This window comes from Phalacrocorax carbo, chromosome 3 (assembly GCF_963921805.1).
Source record: "Phalacrocorax carbo chromosome 3, bPhaCar2.1, whole genome shotgun sequence".
Lineage (NCBI taxonomy): Eukaryota > Metazoa > Chordata > Aves > Suliformes > Phalacrocoracidae > Phalacrocorax > Phalacrocorax carbo.
Window position 1 is genome coordinate 128185747 of NC_087515.1, and position 14558 is coordinate 128200304.

General features: G+C 62.6%; 1 protein-coding gene across 9 annotated transcripts in view; it reads left to right on the forward strand.

The window, feature by feature from the left end:
* Positions 1–14558, forward strand: part of PTK2B (protein tyrosine kinase 2 beta) — a 32442-nt gene that overhangs the window by 13469 nt on the left and 4415 nt on the right. For 6 of the 9 annotated variants that reach the window (XM_064448356.1, XM_064448357.1, XM_064448358.1 and 3 more), the window contains exons 2-24: positions 2862–3109; positions 4159–4337; positions 4473–4560; positions 4905–4984; positions 5169–5231; positions 5628–5682; positions 6312–6452; positions 8448–8522; positions 8620–8721; positions 9158–9275; positions 9504–9543; positions 9633–9679; positions 9983–10036; positions 10383–10480; positions 10565–10649; positions 11158–11258; positions 11354–11469; positions 11708–11808; positions 12034–12123; positions 12689–12893; positions 13346–13454; positions 13593–13658; positions 14357–14482. In XM_064448356.1, coding sequence (XP_064304426.1) covers positions 2862–3109; positions 4159–4337; positions 4473–4560; positions 4905–4984; positions 5169–5231; positions 5628–5682; positions 6312–6452; positions 8448–8522; positions 8620–8721; positions 9158–9275; positions 9504–9543; positions 9633–9679; positions 9983–10036; positions 10383–10480; positions 10565–10649; positions 11158–11258; positions 11354–11469; positions 11708–11808; positions 12034–12123; positions 12689–12893; positions 13346–13454; positions 13593–13658; positions 14357–14482 — 2387 coding nt within the window. Of the gene's footprint in view, positions 1–2825; positions 3110–4158; positions 4338–4472; positions 4561–4904; positions 4985–5168; positions 5232–5627; positions 5683–6311; positions 6453–8447; positions 8523–8619; positions 8722–9157; positions 9276–9503; positions 9544–9632; positions 9680–9982; positions 10037–10382; positions 10481–10564; positions 10650–11157; positions 11259–11353; positions 11470–11707; positions 11809–12033; positions 12124–12688; positions 12894–13345; positions 13455–13592; positions 13659–14356; positions 14483–14558 lie in introns of all 9 variants that reach the window. The other 3 variants (XM_064448364.1, XM_064448365.1, XM_064448362.1) reach the window with 2 other exon arrangements.

Genomic DNA, 14558 nt, shown 5'->3' on the forward strand with positions numbered 1-14558 from the left:
GTGCCCGCTGGCACAGGGAGTTTGCTGGTTTTGCTGGACCCTGTTGGTCTTTGAGCCTGTGTGAGCAGGAGACACTCGTCCAGCACAGCATGCTGGTGGGCAGCTGCAGCGCAGGTGCAGTCTGCAGGCTGGTGTCGCTCAGGCAGGTAGCATTCATGATATCTCTTGCAGGGATGGCCTTGGCTTCTTGGCTTCCCCAGCACGGCCAGAGACAGGGCAGGAGAAGGGGGGGGGGGTGCCCTGGTTGTCCCCGCTTTGGCCAGCCCTTACAGCCCGCATGAGAACGGGACATGGCCCATGGCTCACCTGCAGAGACCTGACCAGAGAGATGTTCTGCAAAGGATGTGGGTTGCTGCAAGACAGTGCCTGTGCAGCCTGAGACAGTGCTGCAAATTTAAAAAAAACCTAACAAAAAACACAAAACCTGGTAAGAAAAATGAATGTGAGCTCGCACACGCGTGCCCATCAGCGTGGCTGGGCTCGCTTCTGGCCCGTGCCGGAGGTGAGGGTGCCCAGCTCAGCGCTGCTGCCTTGCTGGGGTCCGAGGTTAGCATCCCAGCATCCCATCGCTGCCGTAGCCATGCCACGCGGATGCAGAGTCTCTTTCCCCTGTTCCCTTGGAGAAACCTGGAAAACAAAGTCTGGGCCATCCACGCATCCCCCTGCTGCCAGCAAAACCCTTTGTACGGACCTGAAAGTGCCAGGCTACGCCACGTGTATTTTTAGGCCAGTGACTCAAGAGAGTTGCTTTAAAAAGACGAAGCTCGCGGGAGGCAGCACACAGAGTCCTGCTAGCACACAAGCTCGCACAGGGCTGTAATTACAGCGAAGCCACTTCTAAGTGCTGTGCAAACGATGGTGCAAATCCCAGCGAGGAAGGGGGAAATGGGAGAGAAAACCTCGGCAGCCAGCCTCGGGAAGGGTTTCTGCCGGCAGCTCCTTGCTTCATGTCTTTCTTGCCGTCTCCCCGGTCGGTGCTTGGTTTTGCGTAGGGCGGTGATGGGGGAGGGGGTGGCTGAAGCCCCCCCGACTTGCGGTTCAGGCTTGTGGCGTGGGGCAGAGCATCCCTCGAGCCCTGCAAGGGTGACACCAGCCCACGCTCGCTGCCCCCACCCCAGGTCGGCGCTGCCGGGTGCCCAGGCAGCCAGCCGCGAGGTTTGGGCGCGTTGCCCTGGGTGAGACGAGGGGTGCTCTGATCCTTTTTGCTGCCGTATTAGAGGCTGTCTCGGCCCCCGTGGGGATCGTGGGGAGGGCAGGACCCTCAGCCCCACGCACTGGGATGTACGGGACATCCGCAGCCGGTCCCACACACTCCTTGCAGCATCTTCCAGGTCTGCTCTTCACCCTGCCTGCCTTCTCAGGGCAGAGATGAGACCCTCGGGCACCCCAGCCCCAGCCCCTCCGCAGCCCTTCTGCCCCTCCAGAACCCCCCAGAGCCACACCAGGACCGTCCCAGGGTGCAGACCCGGAGCGATGCCCGGAGACCTGCAACGCTCTGGTTTGCAAACAGCTTCTCGGCTGTTTAATCGGTAACTCGAGGCCTGAGCTCAGCTGGGCTCCGGCTCAGAAGCAGCCTAATGGGTGAACTTTCACATTTTTTTAAATTTTACTCCCATAAAAATGCAGTTTGCAAACCTGGATTTGCCCCGTGCAGCTGCCTGGGGGGCGGTGAATGGACGTGCTGGCTGGTGGTGGGCTCACTCAGGCGCTGTGCAAAGCCCTCTGCTTGCCTGGGAAGCCGGTAGCCGGGCTGAGACAAACACCTTTGTCCTTAGGGGGTTACGTGAGCCGAGTTTGCCCAGCCTCAGCTCATGTGCATGTCCAGAGAGATGGAGAAAGCAACCCAGAGCAAACCCTCTTCTGTATCGGCCCTGTCTCTCTTGCAACCCAAAAGCCACATGAAGAAGAAAATTTTTGATCCATTCAGATCGTCTAAAACCCACATACCCCATCAAATGTTTTTTTTCAGCAAAGGGAAAACATAAGCCGCTTCCCTTCTGGCTCAGATGACAATTTTTGAGCAGGCTTCTGGGTTTTATCCCCTCTAAAAATAAAAGAGCAAATCAATATAAATCAGTATCGCCCTTCCAGGGGAGAAGGGACACGGCTTCCTTGCCCCATTTTGCTTTTTATTGGGTTTTTTTTTTTTTTTTGCAAAGCTATCTGCTAAATTCAGCTCGTTTGGGAGGTCACGTTGTTGAACCACAGCTGCAGCTGCAGGTAGCCGTGCTGGGAAGCTGCAGCCTGAAGCCTTCGCTCGGGTTTCGCTGGGGGGGAGGTAGTGGTGAGTGCAGGGGACACAGAGGTGTTGCTCCGGAGGTGCTGGGGACACAGGGGTGTTGCTCTGGAGGTGACAAGGACACAGAGATATTGCTCCAGAGGTGCTGGGGACACAGGGGTGTTGCTCTGGAGGTGACAAGGACACAGAGATATTGCTCCAGAGGTGCTGGGGACACAGGGATGTTGCTCTGGAGGTGACAAGGACACAGGGGTGTTGCTCTGGAGGTGACAAGGACACAGAGATATTGCTCTGGAGGTGACAAGGACACAAGGCTCTGCTCAGAGGAGCTGGGCTTGGGGTCCCTGTGGTAGCTGGTGGCCATGCGTGGCTGGGGTGTACGATGGGAGGGAGGGCACCCTTTGTCACACACTATTTTCTCTCTCGGTCTCTGTCTCCATCCACCTCCACCTCTCCATCCCTTCCCTCCTTCCCTTCCCCACCCACCCCAGGGTGTCCCCATGCCACCCCTGCCTCTCCCATCCCCATCCCGCTGACCCTCTCCCCACCCCCACCGCGCAGGGTGACACCCCCCCCCCTTCCCCAGGGTCCCCACGGTGCCAGCGCGGCGTCTCTCCCGCAGGGAAGGGATGCTCAGCTCCTAGCGGCCCCGGCATGCTGAGGATGTCGGCCATCCCCGAGGCGCTGGGTCGCCCGCGGAGCAGCTCCTCCCGTAGCCTGGCCGGGACACTGGAGACCGCCCTGGGCATGGGGACGTTGGAGATGGACAAGGAGGAGATGCGCATCCTCAAGGTCTGCTTCTACAGCAACAGCTTCAATATGGGCAAGGACTTCAAGCTGGTGAAGTGCCCCGTGACAACAGAGATCCGGGTATGTGGGCAGCAGGGTGGGCAGGGGAGGGGAGGCTGTTTTGTCCACCTGGCATCAAGCTAGCTCCCTTCCAGACCCCCTTTCCCGTGGCATGGTAGCCCCCAGAGCCCCGTGGCTCACACGCACTAAAACCCGGAGGACAGAGAGGGAATTTATCCATCTCCGGTGGCCGAAGGGAGTTTGAAAAGAGCAAGGGCTCATCGGCCCTGCTGCCCGTTCCTGCAGCAGGGATCGGCCCCAGCAAGTCGCTGCTGGTCTCAAGAAGACATCCTCGGGCACAGCGGTGCAGGGAGCGGTGGGAGGAGGCCAGAGGACAAGGGCTGTCCCCCTCCTTCCATCTCCAGGAGGAGGTCGTGGGCATAGCAGAAGGCTTCAGAGGAGTGGTCGGGGCAGGACAGGACTCACCCGGCTGGGAAGGAGATGCCTGGGGGAGGGAAATGCAAGCGAAGACATGAAATGGTGAGGGTCCGGCTGTCCCCAGCGCAGGGAGAGCACAGCCAGCAGGACACCGGAGCAGAGCAAGCCAGAGGCGGTCACAGCTTGGCCACCGGTTGTGTTAAAAGCCATCAGTTTTTAGTTGTCTTTTTGGCTACTAGAGTGAGAGCAGAGGCCTGGCAGGGTCCTGGGGACTCCCTGCCCGCACTGGACCAGTTCTGGGGCAGGAGAAACAAGCTGCACTGCAAGCTTAGCAGCAACAGTGCTTTGCTACCTGCTCACAACCAATGCCGTGCACCAGGTGTAGCTCAGCTGAGGCATAAAGAAGGGTGGAAATGATCCAGCTGGGCTTTTATCCCTGACCAAAACACCTCTGGGAGTGTGGATGGTACATGTTCAGGCTGTGGGTTGTTGCGGAGCAAGCTGGAAGCGTCTTTGGAGGCTTCACATGGAGACAGCTGGGGCTGGTGGCTGTGCCCGGGGCTGTCTTTTTGCTCCAAGGACATTTGTGTTGTGGTTGCGCTGTATTTCCTCCTCGTTTTCCTCCTATCTAAAGCTCATCTGGAGCCCAGCTGGGGATGCTCGAGTCTCAGCCTTGCTCCTTTCCACCGCAGGAGGTGATCAGGTCCATCCTGGTGAGCGGCCGCATTGGGCCCGACATCAAGTTGGGGGAGTGCTACGGGCTCCGCCTGAAGCACGTGAAGTCGGACGAGATCCACTGGCTGCACCCGGACCTGACGGTGGGCGAAGTGCAGGAGAAGTATGAGTGCCTGCACCTGGAGGCCGAGTGGAGGTAGGACCTCACGGTGGTGGTGTCCCTCTCCATGCCCCCAAACCCACGTGGGGCAGGGGCATGGGACCCACCGAGCCCCGCTAGAGGGAAAGCTCCTCCAGTGTGGTCCTCATCGAGGGGCTCTCCTGTTGCTAGGTATGACCTCCAAATCCGCTATCTGCCCGAGGATTTCATAGAGCGCTTCAGAGAGGACAGGACCACCTTGCTCTACTTCTACCAGCAGGTCAGAGTTGGCCCTGGGGGTCTCCTAGTCCCAGCCAGGTCTGCTCTCCAGCTACCCTGTCCCACCCCCCGCCTCCAGGAGGTCATTTCCTCCTCTCCAGCCCAGAAACCATGATTCCCCAGAGCCCCAAGACCTTGCAGCCCATTTACCTTCACCGTGAGCTTGCTCACAGGCAGCCCCGTGGTCCCATCCCACTGCTGGATCTGTGCCTCTCCATCAGGGACAGCCAGTCCCCAAGCCCTTCGCCCCGCTCCTGCCCCTGCTGCATCCCAGCGCGGGATGCGGGAGGGTGCGGGCTCTGCCAGCATCCCCTCCGCCTCCTGACCCCCGCGTCTCCTCGGCAGCTCCGGAGCGAGTACATGCAGAATTACGCCAGCAAGGTGAGCGAAGGCATGGCCCTGCAGCTGGGCTGCCTCGAGCTCAGGTACGTGCCTCCGCCTGTCGTGCCGCAGCAGGAGGGCTGGGGAGGATGGGGGAGCGGGGTCTGGGGCCGTGGAGGGTCTTGCAGGGGAGAAGGGAGCTTCCAGCTCTTTCTTTGCCGTGGTGGGGGGACGTGGCGGAGGGACATGAGCGCAGGGCGGCTGTCTGATGTCCCTCCCTTCTTGCAGGAGGTTTTATAAGGACATGCCTCAAAATGCGCTGGATAAGAAGTCCAACTTCGAGTTCCTGGAGTGAGTAGGCACAGCCCATCCCACTGGGCAGAAAACCCCTTACCCCTAACCCCCCCCACCCCATCCAGCCAGTCCTGAGGGGCTGGGGATCTGCAGATGGCCTTCATCATCCTCCTGCAACTCCTCATCCTCCCACGGCTCCTTATCCTCCTGCAGCCGTCAGCCCTGCTGACAGGGAGGGAGCAAGGAGGGGGAGATGGGAACCTTTCACCCAGCGCTGGGTGGGTTGCTTCTCCCCCAGGAGCACCCCTTTGCCCCTCAGCACCCGCTTTGCTTGGTGCATCCCACCCACCCACCCCCCACTGGTCTGCAGCTCCCCGGGGGGGCCCCCACGCAGCGCCGGGAGCGGGGTTCCCCGCGGGGCTGTTAACGTGCACGGGGGTCTCTGCTCTCCAGGAAGGAGGTGGGTCTGGACCTCTTCTTCCCCAGCCAGATGCAGGAGAACCTGAAGGTGAGGGACGTGCGTGGGGGCGGGCGGGCAGGGCTGGGTGCGCGGCTGCGACGCGCAGGGACGGGGCGGGGGGTGCTTACCTGCGTGCATCGAAGCGCGGGTGTGGATTTGCACGTGTGCGTGCGCGTCTGCCCACACTGGTGCACGTGCGCGGCTGTGCTCACGCCCGTGGGGATGTCTCTGCACGCGCACACCCGCCTACGTGCGTGCGCATCGGCGGGCGTGGGTGGGCTTGCACACGCGGGTACGCGCACGTCTGCTCCCGCTCGCGGAGCTTCGCACGCGCTGGTGGAGGGCCGCGTGTGCTCCCGTGTGGATCGGGTGGCTTTGCGCGTAGAGGCGCGTCGCCTCACACACGTGGACGGTGTATTCGCGCGCGCGGGCGTACGCGCGCGTGTATCCGTGCAGGCACGTCTCGCGCGTGGCGGGGGCGTCCCGCACGCACGCGCGCGTGCATATGCGCCCACGTCGGTGTGCACGGGCGCGTCTGCCCACGCGCGAGGACCTGGGCGCGAGCGCGTGGCCGGGCGCGTGCCCGGGCGCGTGCCCGCGTGCAGCTCGCGCCCTCCGCGCCCCCGCTGCGTGCCTGGCACGCGCCCGGCGTGGCTAGCGGCCAACTGTGCCCGCAGCCCAAGCAGTTCCGCAAGATGATCCAGCAGACCTTCCAGCAGTACGCGCTGCTGCGGGAGGAGGAGTGCATCCTCAAATTCCTCGCCACCTTCGCCACCTTCGCCAGCATCGACCAGGAGAGCTTCCGCTGCGAGCTCGTCGTGAGTGGGGTGGGGTGGGGTGGGGTGGGGTGGGGATGGGGAGGGGATGGGGATGGGATGGGGATGGAGATGGGGATGGGGATGGGATGGGGCTGGAGATGGGGATGGGGATGGGGAGGGGATGGGATGGGGATGGGGATGGGATGGAATGGGATGGGGATGGGGATGGGGATGGGGATGGGGATGGGGAGGGGATGGGGATGGGGATGGGGATGGGGAGGGGATGGGGATGGGGAGGGGATGGGATGGGGATGGGATGGGATGGGATGGGATGGGGATGGGGATGGGGATGGGATGGGGATGGGGATGGGATGGGGATTGGGAGGGGATGGGGATGGGGATGGGATGGGGATGGGGAGGGGATGAGGATGGGGATGGGATGGGATGGGATGGGATGGGATGGGGATGGGGATGGGGACAGGGATGGGGAGGGGATGGGGATGGGGAGGGGATGGGGATGGGGATGGGATGGGGATGGGGAGGGGATGAGGATGGGGATGGGATGGCGATGGGGATGGGGACAGGGATGGGGAGGGGATGGGGATGGGATGGGGAGGGGATGGGGATGGGGAGGGGATGAGGATGAGGATGAGGATGGGGATGGGGAGGGGATGGAGATGGGGATGGGATGGGGATGGGGATGGGGAGGGGATGGGGATGGGGATGGGATGGGGATGGGGATGGGGATGGGGATGGGGACAGGGATGGGGATGGGATGGGATGGGGATGGGGATGGGATGGGGATGGGGATGGGGATGGGGATGGGGAGGGGATGAGGATGAGGATGGGGATGGGATGGGGATGGGGATGGGGACAGGGATGGGGATGGGATGGGATGGGGATGGGGACAGGGATGGGGAGGGGATGGGGATGGGATGGGGATGGGATGGGGATGGGATGGGGATGGGATGGGGATGGGGATGGGGAGGGGCTGGAGATGGGGATGGGGCTGGAGATGGGGATGGGGCTGGAGATGGGGATGGGATGGGGTGGGATGGGACAGGACTGGATACGATGGGGATGGGGTGGAATGGGGATGGGATGGGACAGGACAAGATGAGATGAGATGGGAGCATGTCCCCCAGCCTGGGGTGCTTTGGGGCCAGTCCCATCAGCTGTGCCCCCTTGTGTATGGGGGTCACTGAAGGATGAGGACAACCTCCATCACAAGCTGGTGTTTGAGGCTGCATCTCCCGTGCCCTTAAACCCAGCAAAGTCTTGCGAAAGACACCACCGCAGTCATCAGTGCCCTTAAGCCGATAATTAACCCTGGGCGGCGGGGCAGCAAGCTGCCACCTGACGCATCCCCGGCACCGTGCGGGCAGCGCAGAGCGAGATGCTCGCAGGTGGACAGAGCCACCCTGCTGTGGGCTGCTCCCTCCCGCAGCCCCCAGGCTTGGAGAGGAGCTCGACCATGCTGAGCTCAGGGGAGGCCCCGCGAGCAGTTTCCAAGGCTTGGAGATCACTCGCTGTCGCCCAAGGGAGGCACAAACCCAAAATCCCCCCGGGGAGGGACTGCTGGTCTTGCAGCCCCCCAGCATCACCTCCCTGAGGGGAAGCTGAGCATCTCTCCCCTCCCCACAGCAGGGAGAGGCCCTGGGGGGACCCTTTTTGGAGGATGCTGAGTCCTGAGAGGGGCTGGGGGTGCAGTGGGGGCTCTGGGGACCTTCCACACCCAGGGGTCCAGGCCTGGTGGGTGCAAGCCAGTGCCTGCAGTTTGCTGAACCCCTTTGGGTCAAGAAGGTAACAAACCAGGAGCGTTGGGAACCCCATTTGGGCCAGGAGGAGGAAAAACACCCACACTGGGCTCCTTACCTTGCGCCACCCACCGTCCCCTCTCCAAACCACCCTCTCTCCAAACCTCTCTGGGAAAGTGATTTTTTTTTCCCCAGGGTGTCTCACATATTGCAGTGGGTTGAGGGGGGTGGCCTGGCTCTGGGGGTGCACATTTCCCCCCCAAAAAATTTACATCCTCCTTCTGCTGCCCTCCCCCAGCAAGGGTGGAACATCACGGTGGACCTGGTCATCGGACCCAAGGGCATCCGGCAGATGACGAGCAAGGAGGCCAAGGTATGGGGTGGGTGTTGGGTGCTGGATGGGGAGTGGGGGGTTGCTGCTCTTAAATTGGTGGTTAAAGTCAACGCCGGGGCTCTGGCTCTCTCCCCAGCCCACATGCTTGGCCGAATTCAAGCACATCAAGTCCATCAAGTGCTCCAGCGTGGAGGAGGGCCGGGCGCTGCTGCAGTTGGGGCTCAGCGGCACCCCCCAGGTGAGAAGGCATTGGGGGGGTGTCCCGGGTGCTGGGGGCGGTGTGTGGGTGGGATGGGGATTCCCCCGGGGCCGTGGGGTGGCATCGCATCCCTGCGGGTTAGTCAGGACTTGGTGGGTGACTGAGGGAGCTCCTGCCTCCAGCTCCGGCCGAGGAGAGTGTGTCCCCCAAAGCAGGGCACGTCCAAGCTGCCCTGGGGGTGCCCCTGCCCCAAGGGTTCACCCTGCCCAGGGGTGGTTTGGTGCCAGGCATGTTGGCTGTGGTGTCCTGGGGTGCTTGGAAGGATGGCGCTGGAGAAACTGGGGTCCGGTGTAGAGCAGGGAGGTGGTCACTGAGCTGCCCGAAGGTAGAGAGAAGGGGGACCCCTCTCCCATCCCAGCATCCCCCTGCTCCAGCTCTGGGCTCACCCACCCCCTGTCCCTGCCATCTCCACCAGTCCCTGACTATCAAGACAGCTTCACTGGCCGAGGCGGAGAACATGGCCGACCTCATCGACGGCTACTGCCGGCTGCAAGCGGGCTTGGAAACCTCCCTCATCGTCTTCCCCAGGAAAGGTAAACACCCTGAGGGGCACCAACCCCAACAGGGTCCCCACTTGTGCTCCCCCGAGCCCTCCTCTGCTCTCTCCGTGGCCACAGCATCACCTGTGGCTTTGGAGTGACCCAGCTGAGACCCACCAAACTCACTGCATATGTGGGCGAGGTCTTGGGTGGGGTCCCCAGCACCCATCAGGCTCTGACTGGGGGGAGCTGGGAAATGACTGTCTGCTGTCCTGTCCGCAGAGCGGGAGAAGAGGATCAGCCTGCCACAGATCCCAGCCCCGTGAGTAATGCCTGGCCCCGGAGCAGGGCTGGGACCCCGTCCTGCCCCCCCACCCCGCCCCCTGACCCCGACCTCCTCCCACCCCACAGGCACCTGGAGGAGAGGCAGTCCACGCTGTCGGACAGCATGAGCGTGGGTGAGTTTTTTGGCTCCTTCCTTCCCACCAACCCCAGGGCTGCAGGCAGGGCTGTGGGGTACCGCTGCGTGGGGGTGTGGGGGTGTGGTGGAGCTGGACACCCCCAGCCCTTTGTCCGGGGTTTGAGGTCCAGCCAAGCACCCCTGGAGAGGGCCAGGCCAGCGTCCCGCACGCTCCTGCCAGCCGCAGTGCCCGCAGGGGCTGCTCCAGGTTGGGTAGCCAGACCCCATGGGGATGCTGGAAGAAACCCCCCTGCCCAGTGAGCTGCCTGAACCCCTGCCTACAACCTCCTTCTTGCCCTAGACTCTGATATTTATGCTGAAATCCCCGATGAGTCTTCAAGACCGAGGTCTGGAGGTAGGTGCTACACCCCCTGGGTGCCCTCTTGCCCATCTCTCAGCACCCCAACCAAGCCCTCCCACCTCCTCCTGCCCACCCCATCCCTACAGAGCTGGGAGCAAGGTTTTGCCTGCACCGCCCGCACTACCCCCCAGAGGGGCTGAAGGAGCAGGGATCACCCCGTGTGCCATGGGGCAGGACCTGTGGGTCTTTGCCGAGGGGGTGATGGAGAGGGTTGGTACCCAGGGATCGCCAACATCTCCTGTTTAGCGCGGGGGCTCTGCCCATGGAGCAGGCAGGGGTACAGGCAGCCTCCCACCCGCTGGCGCTGCCACTTCTGCCCTCCCCTCCCCTGTCCGTGAAGTCCAGCACTATGGGATCTCCCGGGAGGACGTCACGTTGGGCAGGATCCTCGGAGAAGGCTTCTTCGGAGAGGTCTATGAGGGGATCTACACCACCCCGGTGAGTGTCCTGCCCTCTTCCTGCCCCCTCCGTGTCCGGGGGGGAGCAGGGTAAAGCAGCCCCCACCCCTCCTTCTCCTTGCAGAAAGGGGAGCACATCAACGTGGCTGTGAAGACCTGCAAGAAGGACTGCAGCCCGGAGAACAAGGACAAGTTCCTGAGCGAAGCGGGTACGCCGGGGGTCCTGCAGCCCACCAGGCTCGCAGAGGCAGGCAGGGGACAGATGTGGGGGGGCCTGGCAGTGTTTGCAGCATTGCAATGGTGGGGTGATAGGGACAGGATAGCTGAACCCTGCCCTGGCATCCCCTGGTCCCTGTCTGGGGACAAATTGCCACTGCAACGCAGGACAGAGCAGGAAGAGGGAGGTGTCCCGTGCCCTCGCCCATGTGGCACACACGGCTGATCTCCAAAATACCTGTTTTATGGGAGGGATGGCTACCAGGGTGGGGGGAATAAAGCTGCTGAATCCTTGTGTGAGAGCAGACGGGCACCACCTGGATGTAGATCCCTGGGGAGCTGGAAACCAGGGGTCCCAACCCCTTTGGAGACATACTAGGCTATCCCTGGCAATTCCTCCTGCTCTGTCTCCGGCTTCAAGCCCCCTACACTGCAGGGCAGGGGCTTGGGCTCCTGGAGGGGGCCCCCCATTGCAGGGTGTCTGACACGGTCTCCCCGCAGTGCTGATGAAGAAGCTGGACCACCCCCATATCGTGAAGCTCATCGGCATCGCAGAAGAGGAGCCCACCTGGATCATCATGGAGCTCTACCCCTATGGAGAGGTGAGCGGGGTCCCACTGCTGGAACCTGTCCCATCCCCCTGCCACCCTTCCTGCCCCTGCTCGTCCCTGAGCCCCCCTCGCTCGTCCCGTTGCAGCTGGGGCAATACCTGGAGCAGAACAAGCACTGCCTCACCGTGCCCACGCTCATCCTCTACGTGCTGCAGATCAGCAAAGCCCTCGCCTACCTGGAGGCCATCAACTGCGTGCACAGGTAGGGCAGGAGGGAAAAGGAGCAGGATGCTGGGAGAGGTGGGGGACATCAGGGACCACAGGGGGACAGGCAGGTGGGGAGCAGAGGAGCGGGCAGAGGCAGAGGCTGGCAGCATCCTTTGCTGCAGACCCCTTTTGCAGCTGGGTGAGCTGGTTGTCTGGGTGTGAGCTCTCCTTCTCCATCCCTTCTCCATCCCTTCTCCATCCCTTCTCCCAGCCAAGGGTCTCTCTCCTTGCAGGGATATTGCTGTGAGGAACATCCTGGTGGCCTCCCCAGAGTGCGTGAAGCTGGGAGACTTTGGGCTCTCCAGGTACATCGAGGATGAGGAGTACTATAAAGGTAAGAGCTGCACGATGGGGTTGGGGCGAGCCCCAACCCTGCGAGGTTGGAGCAGGGATTGCATTGCCGGCATGCAGTGGGGCTCCCTGCAACAGCAGGATGGGGTGGTGGGAAGGGGCTGGGGCAGAGGCCGCGGGGAGACCTCGCTGCCCTGCCTGTGCTGGGGCTGCTCCGTCCCCCCTCCACCACCTGTCTCTCTCCGCCACCGTCTGTCTCTCCCCGCAGCGTCCGTCAGCCGTCTCCCCATCAAGTGGATGTCACCCGAGTCCATCAACTTCCGCCGCTTCACGACGGCCAGCGACGTCTGGATGTTCGGTGCGTGGTGGGACGGGGCCGGAGCAGGGTCCCGGGCATCGTCCGCCTCCCGTGGCATCGTCCTGGTGCACAGGGACAAATCCTGCTCCAGAGCGGGGGGGTTATCCCAGCCTTGCCCCTGGGGACAGGCCTCCTGGGGCAGAGCTTCTTGCAATCCAACCACCATGAAGTGCTTCCTCCTCTTCCAGTGAATTCAGGGCAGTCAGGGGGCTGAGTTAAACTCCGCCCCTGCATATATCCAACTCCCTGCCTACCAGCCCACCCCCACGGCCTCTGGCTCTCATCTGTCCGTCTGTCTGTCCCTAGCAGCCCTATGGCCAGCAGCAACCAGGAGCTGGGCTCCCTGCAGCTCCCTGGGAGAGCAGGCAGCTCTTCTCTCTGCATTTTTCACCCAAGGACCAGAAAGGTCGAGCAGCCTTGTGTCCCTGTGACCTTGTGCAGGTCACCAAGTGACCTGGTGTCACTCAACAAAGTGTGGCACCGTCACCAGGTCCCCAAAAACCCACGCGAGGAGCTGGTGCCCCAGCTCTAGCATCAGTTGAGGTTGCTCATGTTGCTCCCACAGCTGTGTGCGTGTGGGAGATCCTGAGCTACGGCAAGCAGCCCTTCTTCTGGCTGGAGAACAAGGACGTGATCGGGGTGCTGGAGAGGGGCGACCGCCTGCCCAAGCCCGACCTCTGCCCCCCCATCCTCTACACCCTCATGACGCGCTGCTGGGACTACGACCCCAGCGAAAGGCCCAAGTTCAAGGACTTGGTTTGCAGCTTGAGGTGAACAGGGAGGCGGGGGACTGATGACGGCCTGGGGGGTCCGTGGTTTGACGGAGGGGCGGGCAAGTGGGTGAAGGAGAAAAATTAAGCCATGTGAGATTTTTAGGTCTGGAGATTTCTGGCCAAGTCCAAACTCAAAGGACCATTTGAGACCATCTGAGCCCACCTGGGGTGGTGGTGCCTGGTCTGAAATGGAAATGCTTTGCTTCCCAGGGAAGGGTCTTGCAGGGGAGCTCTGACCCCACATCTCCTGGGGTCAGCCGTGGTGATGCCGAAGTGGCCGGCCCAGATCATGCTCTGTCCTCTCAGTCCTTTCCTTTTGCTCTTCCCACCCTTCCTTGCTCCCTCGTGTTTTCCATGGCCCATCCAGCTCAAGCATCCCCGTGCTCTGGGGTACGGGAGGTGTGCCAATGCCCTCTCCTGGGACTGTCACCCTCCGTCTCCCCCTGCAGTGAGATTTACCTGACGGAGAAGGAGCTGGCCAAGGAGCAGGAGAGGAACAACCGCCACCGGCCTCCCAAAATCATGGAGCCGCCGTCCTTCCAGGAGCCACCTCCGAAGGTGAGGAGCGGGCAGAGCCCACGCAGGCAGTGCCCACAGGTTCATCTCCCTGCCTCAACCCGCTGGTGGGTGCTGCAGAAGTGGGACCTCCCTGATCTTGCACCCACTGTGCATTTCTCCCTTCTCCACTCCCTGCAGCCCAGCAGACCCAGGTACAAGCCACCACCCCAGAGCAACCTCCTGGCTCCCAAGCTGCAGTTCCAGGTACGGTTGCATGGCTGGAGCATCCCACAGGGACCTGAGCGAGGGGGGGGTCAGTGCCAGAAAGCCGTGCCTGGAGCTCGAGTCTCGGGGGCTTGTGACTTTCGGGGCTCCGAGGTGCCCCACGCCACCACCGAGTGCCTCCCACCGCCTTGCCAGCAGGACACCGCACCGCTCAGGGCTCAGCCCTGCCCTGCCCTGCCTGCCCTGTGTTTTGTCCATCGCCCTCAGAGGCTTTCGCCCTGGGGAAGGGCAGTTTGCACGCTTGGCACCGCCCGGTTTGCACGCACAGCTGGGAGGAGAGGAGGGTCGCTGCTCCCTGGTGTCACCTGGGCTGATTTTGGCTGCCCTGTGGGAGCATCGGTCACCCCCCCCCCTGCAAGGACCAGCGCTGGCCTCTGCAGCATCAGGGTGAAGCGCTCAAGAGCAACTATTTTAGGCAGGGGTGTGGGCAGCAGCGCAGGAGGTCTTAAGCCCATGCTTAGGGTGAGGAAGAGCCAAGAAATCTTCCTCCATCAGAGGAAGGTCCCAATCCTGCTGCGCGGATGGGTGCGAGGGCAGAGGCTGCTCCAGGTGCAAAAGCCGCTCTCCCCCGCGTTGTCTGCTCCATCTGTCTGTCTGTCTGCACTAACTCCCTGTGGCCCTGTTTTGTGCCCGCGCCGCCCCGCTGCCTGCCCCCCCCGCCCCCCGCCCACCCGCAGGTACCCGAGGGTCTGTGTGCCAGCTCGCCTACGCTCACCAGCCCCATCGAGTACCAGTCTCCGGCCAACTCCCTGCACACCCCGCCGCTCAACCGCCACAACGTCTTCAAGCGCCACAGCATGAGGGTAAGAGCGGGATTCCCCCATCCCGTGGCATCCAGAGGACATCATGGTTATAGGTGGCCTCACCCCGGGCACGCCG